Source organism: Strix aluco, chromosome 15 (assembly GCF_031877795.1).
Source record: "Strix aluco isolate bStrAlu1 chromosome 15, bStrAlu1.hap1, whole genome shotgun sequence".
In the NCBI taxonomy this organism is placed as follows: domain Eukaryota; kingdom Metazoa; phylum Chordata; class Aves; order Strigiformes; family Strigidae; genus Strix; species Strix aluco.
This window is the reverse complement of record NC_133945.1, coordinates 20686556-20706530: the sequence shown is the minus strand read 5'-3', so window position 1 is coordinate 20706530 and position 19975 is coordinate 20686556. Positions and strand designations below refer to the sequence as shown.

Sequence of the window (19975 nt, the reverse complement as noted above, 5' to 3'; positions counted from 1 at the left end):
TCAAGATGCTCATTTGCTAACAGAGAAATACTTCTATTGCATTTGCTCAGATTCCTCTTTATTTAGGGTTTCCATGGAAGTCAAGGAATGGAAGTTCAATCTTGGGAAGATTAAACAGGCCCTCAGATATAATGCAAAACAGCTTATTTCAACATTCCCTCAAGAACAGAAATAAGAAATTCTTCCACACATGAGCAAAAAAAAAAGGTTTGTGGAAATTTTCAAAGTAAATTGGGATCCAGCCTTTCAAATGCTGCACGCAGCTACTGCTTCTTGCTGCAAGCAGCTCCACCAGCTTCCAGCACAGTTACTCAGGTGAGGAAGTAAATGAACAAAAAGGTCTGCAGTATAAAGATGCTACAGCTCAAGAAACAGCTTATTCAAGACAGCTATTGCTGTACAACATCCATGAAGTAAGTTAATTCAACCACAAGGTCTTGCACAAAGAGGAACAATCACCTCATAAATTAGCATCTCAGCAGATTTTTTAGAATAAAAAAATGCAGAGATTACGCAGCTCAGCATCATCTTCCATAGCGATGCTCTGGACACTACTAGAGCTGACCTACCAACATTCAAAAAATAAATCACTTATCTTCAGTTACTCCAGGCTGAGAAATGACTCCTGCTCTGGTGACAACGGTAAATGTTTCTGTGCCTCCCCAACCCACAGGTCAACTGAGCGTCAGCAGCCACAATGACAGGCTGTTGGACGCTACAAATTAATAGCAATGCATTTCTTCTGACCTCCATCCCCCAGGTAAAGAGTTATTTCATGTTGATCCAATCTGGTATGAAAATGTCCAAGACAGAGGAACTCTACTCCAAAATGCTTCTATTTCACAGCACATTTCTTAAACCATCTTAAAATCTGGCACAGATATATTCAGATCATGGGTAAAGTGCATTTTTTTCTGAAGCTGGAGATGAGAAGTGTAGTCTTGCATTCAGGTTTTTGCTAACTGCTCTAGTAAGGAAACTAAGCACATCTGAACTCAAATAAGTTATTTTCAATCTTAAAGTCATTATCGCTTAAATAAAAAGATACTTAAATTGTAGACTTTTCTAATCCTTCGTTTATGGTGAGTGCCCGACTGCCCAGTGAAAATGCATTTCAAGAGACATTCAAGGTTTTTATTAACTCCATGGGAAAGTCCCAAGACCCTGGGATTTTTTTTTTTTTGACTCCCGATTAAAACAGTGGGAGTCCACACGAATTCCCCCCCTTATTATTTTTCCCCAAAGAGTTTCACATGCAACAAACACCCCCTCCTCAAAATCTGTAAGAAAACAAGAATCAAACCGAAAACATTTTGCCAGCTGAAAGGCGCCGAGACCTTGCGCGGGGCGGGATGCGTTTCCAGCTGCCAGCCTAAAGGGACAGCCCAGGGAGATTAAACACAGAAATGCTTTTCATGAGGCAGGCGGCTTTGAAGAGGACAGTTCAGCTACTTCATTTCGTAATCTTCACAAAGCGTCAGATTTTAGTCTAAGCAGGTCTTAAAACAAGGAGATTTTATTTAAAAAAAAAAAAAAAAGTAGGAATGTGTTCTGGCCGGGTTCTGTTGATTCAGCAAGGGTTAGACACACACACGCTTATTGATCCCAGAGAGCTCCCTGCTAAGTTAATTGTCTGGAATTTTAACTGAGCTCTCAGCAAGTTTCAAAATCCATGTTGGCTGGAAGTGGGTGGGGGACCCAGAAAAAAAACAGGCTGCAAAACTGTGCAACTCCTCCAGTTAAGAAAAACAGCAATTACTTTGATGAAGGGAAGAGCTGCAGCAGGGAACGGTTTTAACTGGATTCAGTGATTCTGACTCTGACACCACTAGAACTCAGCACCGGGAATCTCGTGTGCAAAGCAGCACCATCATCAGGGAGCACCGTGAACCCCATTTCACTCATATAAACATTGTCGAGGTGAGAGTATCTTCTGCAAGTTTCCTGCAGCTTCTAGTTGTGGCTCATCACAACAATTTCCTGGTGCATTTACAGAGAGAAGTCTTACGACAAGCTGTACTCGCCTGCATTACAGTAACTGAATGTGGACCTTCTGCTGGTGTGGGCTACGGCCAACCTGAAACTGCAGCTTGCTCAGCGGCCTGTGCGCCCACGAGGGCTGCCCGTGGCCCTGTGCTGCCCACCGAGCCCTACCTGCCTCCAGCCCACGCCCAGTGGCAGTTTCCCCAGGTGAGGAACATGCTGCGGGGATGATTCGGAGCAGACAGGAACGGCCAAAGACACCCTTAAAGTAACCTGTGACTACTTTCAAATAAAGCTTTGCATGCCACCAAAGCACCCACGACGCCATCCCGTACCGACGTGGATGCTCCCCACCCCCAAGGTCCTCCAAGGCTTCCCATCACCCCCATGCCCACGGCGGCTCCCCAGTCCACCCCCCGCAAAAGGCACGCTGCCCCGGCGCTCACCTACCTGAACTCCCTCCCCTCGCTGTAGCGCCGAGCCGAGGCGGCACGCTGGGTGGCCGTCTCCAGAAGCAGCTTCTGCGTGAGCCTGCTGGCAGGCGCTGAGTCCCTGCTGGCCTCGGGCTCGGCCTCTTGGTCACACTTCCACTCCTCGTCCTCGTTCAGAGTCGGCAGATAACCGGGTAGCCCTTTACCTGTCCCAGACCCTGAGCTCGGATCGCTATAAATTTTTGGACTTTCCCCACCTGTCCTCGTGTATTCCAAATAAATATCCGATTTAAGGAACAAAGGGTAGGTATTGTCTTCTATCATGCACTGAATCTCCGTTTGGGCCTGGTCAAACATGTCGGGGTCAATCTGCAGTTTCGTGACGCAGTCTTTGATGAAGCTTTTTGTGGCCGGTTTGATCTGCCGGGACACAATGCCGTTGTTGTCAAGGATGTATTTTTTGTAAATAGCTTTTGCCAGCTTGAGTCTTTTCTCCTCATTAGACGCGCATGGCTCCAGCTTCCTGAAGCCGCTGCAGGCGAACCAGAAGTCCAGCAGATCCGCACAGTCCTCCTGTTTCAGGAAAGTCCTGAAGAGGTTGATACCGTCTTGATCATCCAGCAAGGAGTGCAGCGACTCAGCCCACTTCAGGTAGGGTGGAGTTGGCGAAGCACTCCCCTCGGGCTCGTACCCCAAATCCAAATCGGAGCGCCTCGGTGTTGCTGTGGACGTCTCATTTCTAACCACATCACTTTTACCGGAGTAGAAACCATGGCTAACTGGCCTTGGATCCGTGGACACGAGTTCTCCCTCCTCACCAGGAACCGGTGGCCTCGGAGCATCTTCGGTGAAGCTTCCTCCAAGGTCCAAGGGGAAGCCTTTCCCCTGGATATTCATTTTTCTGGTCTCTGCTTGCACAGGAACAGTGGGGGATGAGCTCAGATCTCAAATCACCAATATTTGTAGCTCCAAGGTAAACAAGTTTGTTCGGCTGAAACAGATGGGAAAAAAATAAGCGAGTATCACCATAAATAAACACTCTAAGAATAAAAAGCACTAATTTTGCTCTGCACCGTTACTGTATTAACGTTTCTTTTTCACCAGAATCAATGGCAAAGCTCTCGGCAACTTCAGAGAGCGCAGAACCGGGCTCAAATCAGGCACGCTCTAAAAATGAGAGTTACAGAATATCCCAAAACTTTACATCCAGCATTCGGCATCACTGATATGGCTGGTGCTATGCTAAAACAGCGGCAAATTTCCCCAACACCAGTGGTTTTACAGGACCTTTGGATCTGGCAGTCCCCACATCCAAGAGTTCTACGCTCAGGTACCACGCGGTGCCACGGGACACGTGCCACCTTCTGCACTGCCGCCGACTCCTCTGCATGGCCCACCTGGACAGCACACGCCGCACTAAGGTCAGCGTGCTGTTATCGTGCTACTGATCTAGGAAATTCTCATCCCCAAACAGGAATTTAAGGCTTGTGAAAAATATTTTGAAAGAATATCCAGTTAGTCCTGAAAGCGAGACTGCACCTTAATCAAACACAGGTGGCTTTCGTACACTCAAGTGACATACCAGCGCCACATTCCTCGCAAACCTCCGCGTTTCAGAAATACGCTGCGTCGCCTCATCTAGCTCTAGGGGAATCCAGATGCATTGTTGACCCCAATATTTTGGGCATCTGGACCGCATTCTTGCTTCAGATGAGCATGTTAGCACAGGAGCTCAGTTCTGGCACTGTTTTTTGTAGACAGGCCACTGAGAAAAGGTTCATTTACGCTAACAACACTGCACGCTACGAGCCTGGGAAAATTTCAGGTCATCAAAGGAAGGTGAGAAAACCACCTCGAGAAGGAAATCTGATCAAGTAGGACGTTTGTAAGAAGAGCAACGAGTCAATATGGAGGATGGGAGGTGTGGGGAAGGAGGGGAAGGCAGAGAACGGCAGTCCCTGGGTTGCTACTTCTGCCGCTCGACAAGATAACTTCATCATTTAAAGACAGGAGCAGAAGTCTTGTTTCACAGAACAGCATCAGCCTCGAAGCCCCGAGTGCTGCAGAGCACCAGCTGCCTGACGAATTACTCCTTGCGCTGGATTAACTCAATTGCATGTGAAAAACACACCAGGCAAGATATCTTAGCTCGGCCTCCCTCTCAAAGCTCACCCCACCCCAACGAGCACGTCTCTGGGATGCTTTGCCGTTTTTCCCCCGTTCCCTCTCCCCGGCTGAGCCAAGAGCCGCCGCCTCGGCCGTGCCCGGCCCTGCAGCCCCCCGCACATCGCCAAACCGCCCCGGCGCGGCCAGCAGCGCCCGGCGGGCAGGGCCAGGCCCCGTGTGCTCGGCCCGCGCCGGGCACCGCCGGGGCCAGCGCCGCCCTCGTACCCAGCCCCAGCCCCCCGCGGCGGGCGGCCCCTGCCCCGCGGAATGCGGCTGGCTTTTCGCACCGTGCTGCGTTTTTAGGTCGTTTCCACCCCGGTTACGGATGCGAGCGCTGGACTCGGCCCCAGCTCCCCGGTGAGGGTCCCCGCTCACCGCCGCCTGGGCGCTGGGGACCCTCCGGGGCAGCGGCCCCGCGGCCGGGTCGGTCATTGTTGCGGCGAGGCGGCGCTCGCTGCTCGCCCCGGCCGGGGGGAGCCCCGCGGGGTGCCCGCCGAGAGCGGCCGGGCGCCGGCGAGCAGCCCGGCCGAGGGGGCGCCGGCGCCCGGCCGCCCCTCTCCCCCGGAGGGGGTCGCCCCCACCCCCCCCCCCTCTCCGCTGCCTCCCGGCCCCCGGCCCGGCCGGGCCCCGCCGCCCCGAGCTGCCCCGCGGGAGGCGCCGAGCCGGGGCAGAGCTCCGCGGGCAGCCCCGGCGCTGACAGGACGCCGCGCGGGGCCCCCCGCCGCCCCCGGGCAACTTCGGGGGAAGGCGACCCAGGCGGGCCCCCCGCCGCCGCCGCCCCCGGCCCCGCTCGCCCTCCGCGGCGCGGCCCGGCCCGCGGCCGCCCGCCCCCCCCGCCCCTCCGCGCCCAGGGCGGCCTAGCGCCGGCTCGGCGGCGCCCGGCGCGGCCCCGCGCCTCCCTCCCTCCCGCCCGCCGGCGGCCTCCGGCGCGGCCTCGGCGCAGGGCCTGGGCTCGGGGCCGCCTCCCCGCTCGCTCACTCACCCGCACGGAGCAGCGGCGGCGGCGGCGGCGCGGGGCCCGGCCCATGCGGCTCAGCAGCGGCGGCCCGGGGCGGCGGGCGGCGGCGGGGCGGCGGCGGCACAAAGCGGGCGGCCCGGGACGCCCATGGCCGCGGCCGCTGGCTTGTGGCGGCGACAGGGAGAGAGCAGCAGCGAGCCCCGCACCGCTCCGCTCCGCCTGCGCCGCTGCCTCCCAGCGCCGGGGAGAGCGGCTCAGCCGCGCCCCCGGCGCCCCCGGCCGGTACTGCGGGCCCGGCAGCCCGCGCCGGCAGCCGGCCGCGGGGGCGGAGCGGGCCCGGCCCGGCCCGGCCCGGGGGGAGGCGGCGCTGGGGCGCTCGGGGCCCGGGGACTCGGCGGCGGCGGCGGCGGCGGGCGGGCTGCGGCGCCGGCACCCCGCGCTGGTGCTGGGCTGGCGGGGGGGCGCGCGGAAGCCCCCGCCCGGGGAGGCCGCCGGCCCCGGGGAGCCGCAGGCCCCGCGGCCGAGGGCCCGGTCAGGGCGCGGGGGGAGCCGTAGAGGAGCCTCGGCCGGGCCGGCGTCTCGCTCGAGGGCCGGGCAGCGCCAGGGCTCCGTCTCGCCGCGGCCAGGAGGAGCCCGCAGAGCTGCCCCCGGCGCCCGGGAGCGGGTCGCGCCCGGAGACCTCCGGGGCCCGGCGGAGGGGCAGAGGCAGCCACCCGCAAAGCCACCGGGGGCCTCTGCGGCTCCGTCCGGGGCGGAACGGCGGCGGCCTCAGCCGGGCTGTGCCGGGAGGCGGCGCACAGCGGCGGGCCGGGGGCTGGCGGAGCGCGGGGGCCGCTCCGAGGCGGCTCTTGCCCCCGCGACCGGGCAGAGCTGCTTCAGAAACCGCGGCGTGTGTCCCGCGGGTCGGCGCAGGGCAGCTCTGCGGCCACCAGGAATGAGGGGACTCGCCAAGAGGTGGCACTGCGCGGGCTGAAATGGGTCAAACAACATGGAGACTCCCGGGAAAGGCGGCGGCGGGGGGCGGGGGGCGGGGGGGGGGCGAGTCTTACCCGAGCCGGCTGGTTACCGGGAGCCTCGGGGCGCCCCAGCACTGAGCCTGCAGCGCCGTCCCGGAGCGGCGGGGACACCGCACGACCAAGGGGGTGACCAGGTGCAGAGATCGAACGGGAGCAGCGCGGCGGGGAAAGGCGAAGCTTGCTTCTGCCCTGGACAGCGGCGATGTGCTCCCAGCCCTGGGACCGTCCCAAAAGCTGAACATGCAAACAGCCCCGACAGCCCTCGCGAAAATCAGAAATGACTCTGAAAGATTCCTGATAGGGATGCTTCCTGGGTTTTGATGCAATCATTCTACTGCACGTCCCTGTTTCCATGCATTTAGGGAACGCTTTCAAAAACATACAACATTTTTTTCCAGCTTTCTGAAACGCACAGAATTCCACGCCGGGCAGCGGCGCTCCCCTTCCCGCCCCGGCGCAGAGCCTGGCAGGACAGTGCGGGTCCTTGGGAATGATGCTTGGAGCTGATTTACATGTAGCAGTGCAACACTGATCTTGGGCATAATAATAGAAAAGCTGATGTGGGATTCAGCTGGTAAAGAATTAAAGGATGGGAATATAATTAATGCAATCAGCCTAGTTTCTGGAAAATAGCTCTTGTCAAACTCTGATGTCATCCTTTGAAGAGATTACAAGTTTGGCTGATAAAGGTTATGGCATAGAAATAATAGACCTGGACTCTGTTCAGGCATGTGACTTAATCCATATAGTATTCTGATTAAAAATTAGCACAATACAGCATCAAGAGAGACACCTTAAAGGGACTGGGAGCTGGCAAACCAGCAGACATCAATGGGGAATCCCTGCAGAATGGGAGTGCTCTCAGTGGGTGTCCAGGGCTTGGATGGGAAGCCCAGTGCTATTCAGCATTTCCATCAATGGTCTAGAAATAGATTAAAAAGCCCTGCTGAGAAAAACGGCGGGACCAGGGAAATGAGAGGGCCAGGAGACATGGATGAGGTCAAGACAGCTGTAGAAAACTTCATAAACTGAGTGCAGGCAAATAAAACGTGGTTGAATGTAAGCAGCTGTGAAAGGATCCCTCCTCTGAGCACAGGGCCCTTCTGCTGGAAACCCGCGCTCTGGCTAGGATGGACTCAGGGAGGAGTTTAGGAGGCAGGAGGGACAGCGTGGGAGCAGCAGGCTCCCCACGGGGGATATCCTGGTGGGGATGGGGCTGGGTGCTGCAGCAGAAGGGGTTCCAGCATCCACATTTCAGAAGGATGCTGAGAAATTAGAGAGAAGGTGGAGAAGAGTTAAAACTGACCCCGGCTTCGCAGGGGGATGCCTGAGAACTGCAGCCTCCTTTAGCTACTTCAAAGGAGCCCCAGAGGTGCCTTGATTATAGCTCTTACGCAACTTCATGGGTGAGAGACGATCAGGTGTGAGAGAGCTTTTCATCTCCCAGAGAAAGGCCCAGCAAGATATCATGGCCCACACTGAGTTTGTGTGAGAAACCGTAGATAGATTTCGCCATGGCAAGGAGGGGATCGAGGGGGCAGGGGTGAGGAGTTTGGGTGAACCAGTAGCTGAAGTGCCAGGGCTTGGCGTGCCCTGGGGCTGCTTCCTGCTCCCCGGGGCTGGGCTGGACCTGGAGCAGGGAGAGAAGTGCTGGCAGCTTCTCTTGCACCCACCAGCTCCTGGTCACATTCCCCTGGCTCATGGGACACAGCCCGGGATGAGGAGCCAGCACCCATCCCACTCGTGGCTCCAGGGAGGCATGGAGGGCTCCAGCCCAGCCAGCAGGTCCCTTCCAGCAGCACAGGATCACTGCATGCACGCTCTGACCTTGTGCCCTGAGAAAGTGGAGCCAGTGCTGCCCTGCTCCAGCAAAGGCAGCCAGGCAGCTGCCCCTTTGTAGGCTGGAAGAGGCGAATTGCCCCCAGGCTGATGCCGAGCTGTCCTGGTGCCTCACCATTTTCTGGTCCTCTAGCAGAGCTGGGAGAGCCATGGGCTCCCTCTGGAGCCCCCTCTCTACCTTTTATACCTTGGTTCATCCCTGCACTTCGCCAGGAGCCAACAACAGCTACTTCCAGATTTGCCTGGGGATGTCAAATAGGTGAAAAACCAAACTGAGCGTCCCTGGCTATGCAGGGGAGGACTCAGCCTGCAAGGTCTTTAAACAAAGGGTAGAGGCCAGTGAACCAAACCGGGTCATTTCTCCCTTCTTCATCAGTTGATAGTGTGTCTCTGCCTTATACCTCCCTAAAGCTGCCGCAGATGAGATGCCAGCGGTGCTTTGGTGCACAGCTGGTGACAGCCTGCAGCCGAGGCTGGTCCCCGTGCAAGCCTGGGGTGCTGTACCTTTCCCAGCTCCCAGCGCACACATTCCCGTCTGTCTGTAAGAGCCAGCAAATGCTAGTGATATAGGAACTGCTCTCAGCCTTTGGTCTAAAGGATCTGGGGCTGTGTCCAAGCAGCCTGATGCTGTGCACGCATCGCTTGTGCGGTGCGATTCGCAGACCCTCCCTGTAAGCCCTTCACTCCCGTCTCTCAGAGCTGCAAAAGGATGTTTTCTGGTTGCACCGTTAGTTCCCTGCCAGGTTGGCTTGGGGACCACAAGCCTTTCAAGCATCACTTCTGCAGAGGCTGAGAGCGCTTGGTTCAGCTTCAGTGCTGACAATATTAATCTCAAATTAATTCTCCTCTTTGTAGTGACTCACCGGCTTCCCCAAAGCAAGGCGGACCAGCCCTGGCGCTGGTGTTTGACGGCCGGTGGGCTGTTAGCCTCCAGCGGACCCTTCTAAGGGCAGAGGTGCGTGTGGGTGAGAGCCGGCGTCCCTCCGGCGTGGGCAGTTTCGGGATGAAGTGCACTAGATGGTGCTGTTCAACCTTTGGCTGCGATTTAAAAGGACCCTGCAAGGTCATCAGTGGTGCCGAATTTCGGTTTTGAAACTGGAGGACAAATAGAAATACCCTGAAGTATGAGGTCCCGCACCGATTGCTGGTGGAGGCAAAGGGACAGACGCGTACTGCCTCCCCCCTTGCGCCTGGAGCGCCCTCATTTCTGAGGCAGCAGTTGGGGTTTGGCTACATGAGCAGGAATTGTAGAAGGGGCTGCCGAGAAAAAAACATCCTGGGGTGGAAGAGAAGGCTGATAGCTCTCTCCTGGACCACTGCCAAGATGACACTTGCAGAGCCAGACACTTGCAGTAGGAAGAAAATGTATTAGCAGTCAAGATAAAAGTATTGGCATTGCGGCACCAGGAACCTAGAGCACCCTGAAGAGCCCAGCTGAACCAAGGCAACCGCAGTCCAGCAGTACTGCCGTGGAGGTGATGAGCAAGCGGAGCCACAGGACATGGCTGGCAGGAGAACAAAGCAGAGAAGTGGCCACAGATACAGCCAGGCTGGGACCTGGAAGTCAGCTCCAACCCCACCGGGCCAGAGGGACGAAGAACCTCCCTGCACGGGCAGCGAGGATGCCCATGGGCAGCGGGGCCAGAGGCTGGGGGCGAGAGCTGAAGCAGTGTTACAACCCTCACAGCATCCCTTCTCACAGACGGGGCTGGTCTAAAGGTATCTCCCCACCCTGGCGATGTCAGCCCCCCAAAGCATCCATGGACCAGCAGGAGCAGCGTTCTGGTCCCCGTGGTGCAGGTCCCACAGGCAGCCTGAGCATACCTCCTTCTTTAGATGCCGCACCTCAAAAAGAGGCAAATGCACCCTAATTTGTCAGCTTGCCTTGGATTTGCTTCCAGTGCTGGGCAAAAAGGATGGAACACTTTTTGGACACCAAGCTTATGCCTTTTTGCTCAGATTCTGCTCTTTTATAAAGCCCACGCCTGAGCCTGCTGTTCCAGGCAGGTCAGCAGGCTGCAGGGCTCAGCTGCTCTGAGTGCTCGGGTCCTTCCCCTCCAGCAAAATCATCCCAGTTTCCCAGTTCACTCCTGTTCCCACCAAGCGGGAGCTCGCTTGCAAATCCCCAGGGTATGCTGGTGGTCCTCAGGCCATCCCCTCCCAGGTACGGGGCTGGAGTGGGTAGATGGGCAAAGATCTTACTGCTCACATCAAAAATAAGAAAAACTCCAGCCCTCCAGCTGGGGTGGCCTCCTTCCAGGAATGTAAGGGCAGGAGGGCCTGGATCAGCTCAGGCAGCAGTCTGAAATGGTTTTTGCAGCTGCCAGTGCTTGACCATAGTGGTGCAGGTGCCTGTATGGCAGGGGAAGCCGCTGCATGTTACCCTGAGCCCCTGCAGTGTCCCAGCACCCTGGCCTGTTCTCCCCAGGGTCTCGTTCTGCCTTCAGCTCCGGGAGCATCCCTGCTTGGTGTTTGCCCTTGTGTCTGCCCTGGCATCAGCCTCTTTCCCCTAGCTCTGCTTCATCTTTCCCTGCTGGATTACAGAGCTCCCAAACCTGGCGTTTCTCCCAAAAAAAGATTACTGATGAGCTCATGCTGTGCCTTGGGAGGCTGCTCTGGATGAGCTGATCACCCTGTGGCTCTCCTGCCACCAGCCCTCAGACCACCCCAGCTCTTCTGGCTACAAGCCACCTCTAACAATGCAAGACGTGTTTTGGGCTCAGGACTGGAGTTTTGGTCGAAGTTTTCCCCATCCTTCTTCTCCCTTCTGACTGGCCAGGGAGAGTCACAGCAGCTTGTGGCTGCTCTCCTCTGCACCTTCCATGATGCCAGTAATAGTTAATAACAGTAACAGCTATTCTTCCTCCATCCCTGGCTGCATCAGAGCACAGTTTGTTCACTGGGGCTTCTCCTCTCACCTCTTCTGTACCAGCTGCACCAGATAACCCCTGGGCTTCTGCCCCAGCTTTCTGTCTAGAAATTTTGCTCTCCCAATTTTTGCTCAGGTCTGGAAATGCAGTCCCTGTACAGCAGCACGTTATGGGTTACCTGTCCACTGACAAGAGGTTGATAGCTGCTGTCGATAACTGGTCAGCTATTTCTTTTACACAGTGATGAAACCTTGGGGAAGCTACAATCTCCTTACAGAAAATCATCTGTAATTGATGAACAGTCCAATGATGCTCTAGGGGCCGCATAAAACCTGTGGCAAAAGCTATGGGACTGAGGCTACAAGTGAGATTTAAGGTTGAAATTCATGTCCTTAAACCTTGAAATCTCCTGAGCAGGGACCTAGCTTCTTCTGGGACCTCGCTCAGGGTAGGAGTGGGCAGTGGGCGGCTGCTGAGCCCATCCCTGCTGAGCGGTGAGGATGCAGCACACACCACAGCCCTGCCCGGGCAAGGGGCCAGTGCTGCTGCTCCGGGCCATGGTGCAGCAGAGGAGCACATGTACCCACATGGGTGCCAGGACCTCAGGGTCCCCCCGTCCCTCCCCACCTGGCCTCTGTGGTGCTTTTGGGGAAGGGTTCCCCATATCTGGCAGAGCAAAGAGAGCCTGCCAGACCCCTGCTGTATCTGAGACCCCGTGACTCCCCCGGTCTTGATCTCTGCCAAAAGCCGCTGCACACACACACTCAGCCAGCATCGCCAATGCCCAGTGCTCTCCATCACCGTCTGGTGAACGTGAGCACCCCTCGGTGACATCCCGCCCCACGCGCCTTCCTGCACCCACCTTTGGGGTCCACCCCGGGCCTGCGCCCCACACGCCTGCCTCTCCATGCTCCGGACCACCAGGCTTGCCGCTCCTCTTGGGGGGCCGGGGGTGGGACGCCATCCACATGCGTCCCAGCAGTGCCGCTCTGCAGAGAGAAAAGATGTCAGCTCGTCCCTGCTGGGACCACCCTGCCCAGGAGATGCTTGCAGGGCAGCTGGGCCAGACAGGGACACCCTCCAGTCCCCACTTGCAGGAGAGGATCCTGCTCCCATGCTCCTGAAGGACACTTCATATCTTTGCTCTCCATGAGATGGAGATTCTGGAACGGGCTCTGCTCTGCCCCAAGTCATGCTGGGACTGTCCCGTCCCTGAGCATGGGGGCTCCGGAGCAGTTATCGCTACAGAAATGGTCCCACCTCACAGCGCCCGGGCAGGAGGGAACAGCAGCATCGGGAGAACATCCCTGTCCCTCATACCCAAGCCCCACTGCAGACCCAGGGCTCACCCACCTGCCCCAGGGCATCCCTTGCTCGCCCTCTGCGCCTGCTGCTCCCGTGTCCCCATGGAGGGATGGGACGAGGTGGGTGAGTGGTGGGCATTGTCCCCGGGGAGGAGCATGGGGTCTGGCTGGTGGCTCACATCGTCGACAGCTGCACTGAGACAGCTGGTCCCTGCTGGCAGAGTTGTCCCAGCACAGCTTGTGCTAATTCAACCCGTTTGATCCTGGTGGGAGAGGCAGATCTCCTTTACCCAGCCATCAGTGATCCCGACCAGCTGGGCTGCTGGGAGGTAAGGGAAGGCCGATGTCAAGAGCACTGCTGGAAATATCGGTTGCTCCGCTTTTGCAGAGCTGTTTTGCAACACTGGGCAAGACCTTCTGGCTTAGATGTGGTCTCTAGCCTGGCTGGCAAAAGCAAGCTCAGCGCTCAGCGATGCCGTGATGTCTGTCCTACAGCCTTGCAGACTTCCAGCCTGACTGTTTTGATATGATCCCTATCAGCAGTCCAGCTTGGAGAGCAAGTGCTTGTCCCCACCCTCCTAGCTCACCCATCCTGGAGGGTCAGCTCTGCCAGGGAGCTAGCAAAAAGTTTTGTGGTAAGTAAGGTCTGTTGACCATGTTTTGGCCAACATCTGGTGACCAGGTGGTGGCCAGTTGGATGCATGCTGCCGGCTTTTCAGTTCTTGCCTGGGACAAGGCTCGCTGACAGTGCATCTGCTTTGATGAGGTTCTCCCCAGAAATGTGGAAGATGGTCAACGAGCTCTCTATCAAGCAATTTTGGTTTATTGTGAGTCCACCCAGTGGCCCGTGGGTTTCTGGTCAGCTTTGCTGGGTACGGTGAGGCTTGTGAGGACATCCCAGAAACACTCGTGCACCCAGGACAAGCTCTGGAAATAATTTCACCTGCACACATACCTGACAGGTACAGTTCAAGTCTCAACTCGCTGTTGTTCTTCTCCAGGAGAGCTCCCAGCCCATGAAGTGAGAACAGCAGCTGAGGTTGTGGCTGGTTTACTCAGGTCCAAAACCCAGCCAGACCTGGGCTAGGGCAAAGGGTCCTTGTGATCACATTGGGAGCTGCTAAGCCCCATCACATTTTCACCCTTTATTTCTCCTGCAGTGGTTTTCCTCACTGCCTCATGCATTAGATGTCCCAGATGCTCCTCAGAGAGATGCTGTGCTCTGGAGAGCCAGGCTGTGAAGCTAATTGCCGGTAACGGGCTCCTGGTGTCTGCCCACGGTCAGGCAGGATGGCCACGCTGGTGAGAAGTCACAGCCTGCCAGCCAGAGCCCTCGCTGGGCTCTTCTGCGGCATGACATGCTGCCCCAAGGGACCAGGTCTGCTCCGGGACAGCGGGACAAACCAGCCATGGCTGGGGGAACCCTAGTCCTGGCAGGGTACTTCTGGGAGCCCCCTGCTCTTTCAGCTCTCTGGTAACACAGCCACAGACCCTCCAGGATCTCTCCCTACCCTTGCTGGGACTCCAGCCTCCACCACCCCTTTCCCAACCTTCTGCTTCCCAGCAGCACATCCAAAATCTTCAGCCCCAGGTGAGGGTTGCCCTCCTTTGCCATGTCCCCTGTGAGGTGACCCTTCAGCAGAGCAACCATCCTGCACCCATCTCCCCAGTGATGGCCAACCCTCCCAGCTGAGCTGGTGGACAGGACCCCTGTGCTGCTGTGTCACCAGCACCCAGCCAGGGCAGCTGGGGCTCGGCACAGGCAAGTCCTAGAGCCCCTCCACCCCTGGTGACCTGCCCAAGGACTGCACCACCTCTGGGAAAGGAGGTTTCTCTGCAGGGTTCCTCTTCCATGGTGGGAGTGAGGTCTTGGGAACAACACCAGGAAAGGGTCTGCACTGATGGATGCCAGCTGAGGTCCTGATCAGCCCAGCACTGACCCTGGAGTTTACCTGCTTCCTTCTGCAGAGAAGAGCAGAAGCGCACAGAGATGTGATGAGGACAAAACCCTCCTGCTGCACCATCTCTGATGTGGCTGGAGACCTGCAGACTGGCTGAGGACACCCACGTGTGCTGGGGTTGGTGGGGCTGTGGGAGGAGGCTGCATGGGTGGGCAGGCAGAGGTAGGCTCTGCTGCTCCTCCTTAGCAAACTGATGCTGCGCTTAGCCACAGCTGACGAGCTGGGGGTGCTCGGTGAGTGCTATTTATTCATGCACTTACGGAAGAGTCTCCAAACTCTTCTGCTGCTTTAGCTGCCCCAGCAGAAGCCCAGTCCAGGACATCATCTTGATGTTGACTTTTCTCAAAGCTTTCTGGCATCAGGTGAAGATGTGGAGAGTATTAGTCTCATCCTGACACAGAACTGGAGAAATCACCCACAAAATCATTCAGTGTGGGAGGAAACTCAGAGAAGTGGATGGTCTCTGTCTTTGGAGGGGTCCAAGACTTGCTCCACAGCCTAGGCAAACCTGCCCTGACACTGGATGTCAGCCATGAGATTCTCCATCCCCTTTTGCTGGCTCTTCTGGGACTGTCAGTGGCCCCTTTCTGCTCGTGCTCACCACCCAGTAGCTCTCTTCCCTGGTGTGAAACCCCAGGCCTCTTCTCTCCTAAAATCCCCTCCCCTTCCTGTGCCAGGGTGGGAAGGTGAAACACAGCAGATCCAAGTCCTCTCTGGGACAGGATGGCTGGGAGAAGAGGAGACATGGGCTAACGATCATGAGCACCCCATGGTCCTCTCCTTCCCTGGGGAGGAGACATCAGAGATGTAAGCATCAGGCTGGGCAGGTGTCTCAAGCTTTCCTGTGTCCCATCTCTTCCAGACACCAAGCCTTGGGCTGTCTTTCATAAAGCTGTGCTGCTTCCCAGCCCTTTAGCCCCTGTCCCCATCAGGACACGGAGGCTGCTGCCACCCCACCCTGCTCTGCAGGGCTGGAGCCACCTTCTCGTGTCCAGTCTCCCCATCTGCAGCCATGTCACACCACTCATGCTGGTGCCAGATGTGTTCTTCAGCCTACACAGCTCTTCTCCCCTGTGGTGGGAGCAGACAGCAGCCCGATCCCTGCAGCCTTGGCCTTTCTGACCTCAGGGTGCTGGGCTTTCCTGGTCTTCTCCCAGAGGATATATTCTCCGCTTTGACAGCCCTGCTGGGCCTTCTCTTATTAATGCATCTCCTCTGTCAGAAGTCCTTCAATGGACAAATGTTGGTTGGCATGGTGACCAGCCTCAGGAGAACCCACAGCTGGCAAACATGAGCAAATCCAGCCTCATACTGTGTTTTGTCCTGATCCTTTATAGTTACAACTGACCAAAGCATGAGAAATCGTGTGGCAGTGGATGTACAACACCAAATCTTGACAGACCTTGGACTTAGCATCTTCCTGTGGCAGCAGCTTCCCCAGCATGCCAAGGACATGTCATGGAGAGCATGTCTCACAGAGAATGTTGACATGAACTTTGGTCAGTCTTCCCACACTTCTCTGGGAAGTTCTCTGGGAAGTTCTCCCAAGGCCATGAGGTGGGGTGAGTGCCCATGGTCTGGAGATGACCATCTTGTGGGCAGCCGTACCACGACACCCCAGCCCACAAGCCAGGTGCCTGCCCAGGAGGTCCATGGCTCCCTTTTCACAGTGAAGAGGTATTTTCAGATCTCCAATGCTTGAACATCTTTAACTCAGCTTATTTAGCTCAGTCTCACATTCAACAGCTGCCCAGAGCCTGGCACCTCTGCAGCTCCTGCCATTAAACTTCTGCCTGATGAAAATAGATGATTTAGCCTGAATTCTCATCTTCTGTCTCCCAGGTGGTTTGTGCTCCTTATATGTCCATCTGGCCTGGCAGCTCCTGTGCTGGGTGGGCCCCTGGATGGACCATGCAGAGCAGCCAGTAGTTTTGAGGATGCCTTGGTGATGATCAGAGCAATGGGCTGGGTTGGGCAGCGAGGCCCAGGGAGCCCCCATTGCACTTCAGCCTTTGGAAGAGCAGCTGCTTTCACAGGTGGCATCCACATCCCTGACCCCCATCTCTTGGCTCCCTTGGTGGGTTTCAGGAGGGGCCGTCCAGGGCCGGTGACTCACAGCTTTGTGCTTAACTGCTCTGTATGTGCATCTGTTCCCTGCAAAAACTTCTGAGCACTGAGCAGTTTAACCACATTCGAGGAAGACACTAGTTCTGGAGGACTCCGAGTACCTGTGAGTGTGGTGAAAGCGGAAAAGCTTGACCCTGGACTTGCAGTAACAACCAAATCCCTTGGAGATCATTTCCTCCCTGGGTCACTTACTCCCATCAGTGCTCTGTTAGCACTACCCCAATGGCTGGACGCCCCGTGCCCACTTCAGGAGAGGGCTCCTCTTCTCTGCTGTCCCTTGTCACGAGGACCAAACCCCGGGCAAGCTCTCTGGGCTCTTTGAAACAAATCCTTTTGGTCCCTTCATAGCTGTGTCTCCTTTCCATAGTCTTACTGAAGATCCTCATGGCCATATCTGAGCCACTGGCCTTGGACAGCACTGAGCTACCCAGGGTGGGTATAAGGCATTTTTGACTCTGTGGCATCCTGGGAGGACCACAAGCTCACCCCAGAGACCCTGGTTCCTTGCTCTGTGGAGTTCTCTGCTGGCTCAGTCCCATCCTCATCCCATGGCCACCAGGGCCTGCCCAGCCAGGTGTTTCACACACATTTTCAATCACCAGCTCAGCCCATGGACCCAGCCTGGCCACCTGTCCCCTCCTGCACCGCTGTGAACCAGGCATGGGTCCCCACCCAGCCCTGCCCCGGGGGATCCCGTTGCTCAGGACGGGCTGCACCCGATGCCTGAAGGAGCTGGGTGGCCGGTGTCCCCTGCCCACCTCCAGCATCCGCAGCTGGCAGCTCATGGCTGCCACCTCCACCCATCTCGGCTCAGACCCACCAGCTCCCGCCTCCTCCTGCCACATCATCTGGGCTGTGTCCACGTGGTCCCTGCTCGAGTCCCACCTGCCCTTTGCCACCACTGGTTTCTATTTGCTTTTCAGGTTCCTTGGCTCCAGTCTCTGCTTCTCTGGGTTTGGAGGACAAGGTCTACCCACGTGCTGCTCTCCGCCTCACCGCCCTGGCAGCGCTGGCCCTTCGCAGCGCAGGCAGCTCATTCCCGCATCTGTTCCCGTGTCCTTGCAGGAAGGTGACTCCCCCCCATCCCAGGACAATGGAACCTTCCCAGGCTAAATCCCAGGGGACCCTGCCAGCCCAGGACAACTGTTTCAGGGGGGAGCCACCCCAGCTGCCAACTCCCCATGGGAACCATCACCCCAAAACCAGGCTCGGGACAAACCTGCCCTTGCAGCCTTCTCTGCTGCCACCGCCCTGGTGCTGCCCCAGCCCTGGGGGGAGGCAAGGAGTGAGGGTCCCAGTGGGGTCCCAGGGGGGTTTCGGGGCCAGCCAGAGCTGGGAACATCCCTGCCCTCTTTGTGCTCCCCCTGGTAAGCGGCGCAGTGCAAATATCAGCCGGGTTCTTTGAAATGAAAATAAAACTGATAAAAGTCGGGCAAATCCTCCACCCTGGCCCCCGCTGCTGGCCCAAGCAGTGGCTCTTTCTGCCGCCGAGCCGGCTCCCGCAGTTATAAATACATTATGTATGCCGGTGTCCGTCGGCCAGAGCCTTTTGTTGATGCTGAATATGTCCTGGCCAACAAAAGTGGACTGGATTAGCCACAGTGGATTAAAAGATTTTCTTCTTGGAGTTTACCTAATAATATAACAATTGACATAGAAGGTCTCTTTGAACCCTACACGACTCTCTTATTTTACCATCTGTGAGTTTGCTTTCCGTGCCGCTGATGGGGCGCCCGTCTGCCGGTGGTGCTGGTGGTGGGAACGCTGCCTGGAGCTGAATTTGTCGCTGAGCAGAAGAAAGCAGCCCGTATTTGAAGGGAGGCAACGGGAAGGGAAAGTGGCACAACTTCTGTCCTCCTGCCTTTGTCCTCGGCCCTTCTGCTGGTGGCTCACCAGGCTCGCGATGCTGCGGCGCGAGGAGGGAAGAGACCCAAGGAGCGGGTTCAAGCAGTGGGGAAACCACTCGCTCGTCTGCAATTTGAGGTGTCCGGAGAGGTCCCGGCTGGAATAAGCTCCTTTATTAAACATGAATTTTGGGAGAGTTGCCGAACTGTGAGCCAACGGAGTTTGCTCGTCTCGGTTTCAGCCATTGGGATCCGGCCGCCGTCCCTGGTCTCCATTGCAAGATGGGTCAGGCAGCGGCAGCAGCGACACCGGGAAACATGGAGGGCAGCGGCAGCAGGGGAGGAAGACTCCCCCCCACCATCCTGCGGCGCCGCCACCGCTCGCCCCCTCCTCCGGCACACCCCGGCGTCCCAGCCCTCGGGCTTTGATCTCATACGGGGGGGCTCCATTCACAAGTCTTTCATAGCAGCCTTTGGAAATACCCGTCCTCAGAAGTCGCGAGTAATGAGATGGGGAGACGACGAGCAATTTAGGCGCCGCTCTTTCTCGCTTGCATTTTTTTTATCTCCATCTCCCCCCCTTTTTTTTTTCCCCCCTCTTTTTTTTTTTTTTTTTTCAAAGACACTTCTGGAGCAGCGCCGACTTTGTGTGGGATTGCCGCACCACCCCCAGACCTGCTGGGGGGGGGGGCAGGAATATGGGGCTCGTGCCTCTCAGCTGGGGGCCTTTGATGAAGCTGCTTTGCGAAATTTGATTTGAAAGGCCTACGATGGCAATTTGGGGAGAATGGTGGAGCCTTTCTCCACCCGCCTCTCTTTGTCTCTTGCCCGAAGGGGGGTTTCATTGTGGGTGCTGGGGCGAGGGGGTCGGGGCGGCGGCGTGGGTGGGGTGGGGCGCTGGAGGGGACCGCGGCGCGGGAGAACAATAAGCGGGGAGATGGGGAGAGTTGGGATTTCTCACCTGCCCGGGCGTTCGCAGTCCGCCATGACGGGAGCAGCCGCCCTGCTTGCCGCCGTCCGGAGCACTTTTTTTCCCCAGACTCTTGAACCTATTTCCCTTTCTTGGCAAGTGCGTGGCTGGAAGATGGGAATCTTTACTTTATATTGCAGCTTGGGCTTCCCAGCCTGATTGGCTGCGGCCAGGACCAAATGCTGGTCCTTCCATCCCATCGTCACTATGGCAACCGGCCCCGTTAGGCACCACCGATTTACTTATAATTGCTGGGTAAATAGTCAAGACAGGCCGCTTTCATCCTGCACCGAGAGATTGCTCTTCCTTGTCGCCTATTTTTCCCTTCTTTTTTTTCTTTGGAGGAGGAAGCCCTAAAGAGCAGCGACACTTAAGGAAAACTCTTTGAAGGCTGTTGCAGAAAGCAGTGCCTCCCCCTTGGCCAGCCTTTCCCCATTGCTCCCGCTGCACAATACCTCGATGCCAGGGCTTTCCTGCACTGTTGTGCAGCCCTCACCATCATCCTC

The 19975-nt window shown here is 57.0% G+C and overlaps 1 protein-coding gene across 5 annotated transcripts in view; it reads right to left on the bottom strand.

The window, feature by feature from the left end:
• Positions 1-5716, bottom strand: part of AXIN1 (axin 1) — a 76746-nt gene extending 71030 nt beyond the window's left edge. For 4 of the 5 annotated variants that reach the window (XR_012625338.1, XR_012625339.1, XM_074841568.1 and 1 more), the window contains exons 1-2: positions 5563-5716; positions 2434-3405 (exon numbers count right to left, since the gene is read on the bottom strand). Coding sequence is in view for 3 of the 5 variants with exons in the window: in XM_074841568.1 (XP_074697669.1) it covers positions 2434-3311 (878 nt within the window). In the remaining 2 variants the exon portion in view is untranslated. Of the gene's footprint in view, positions 1-2433; positions 3406-4867; positions 4959-5562 lie in introns of those variants that run through there. The other variant, XM_074841569.1, reaches the window with a different exon arrangement.
• Positions 5717-19975: the final 14259 nt, after the last annotated feature.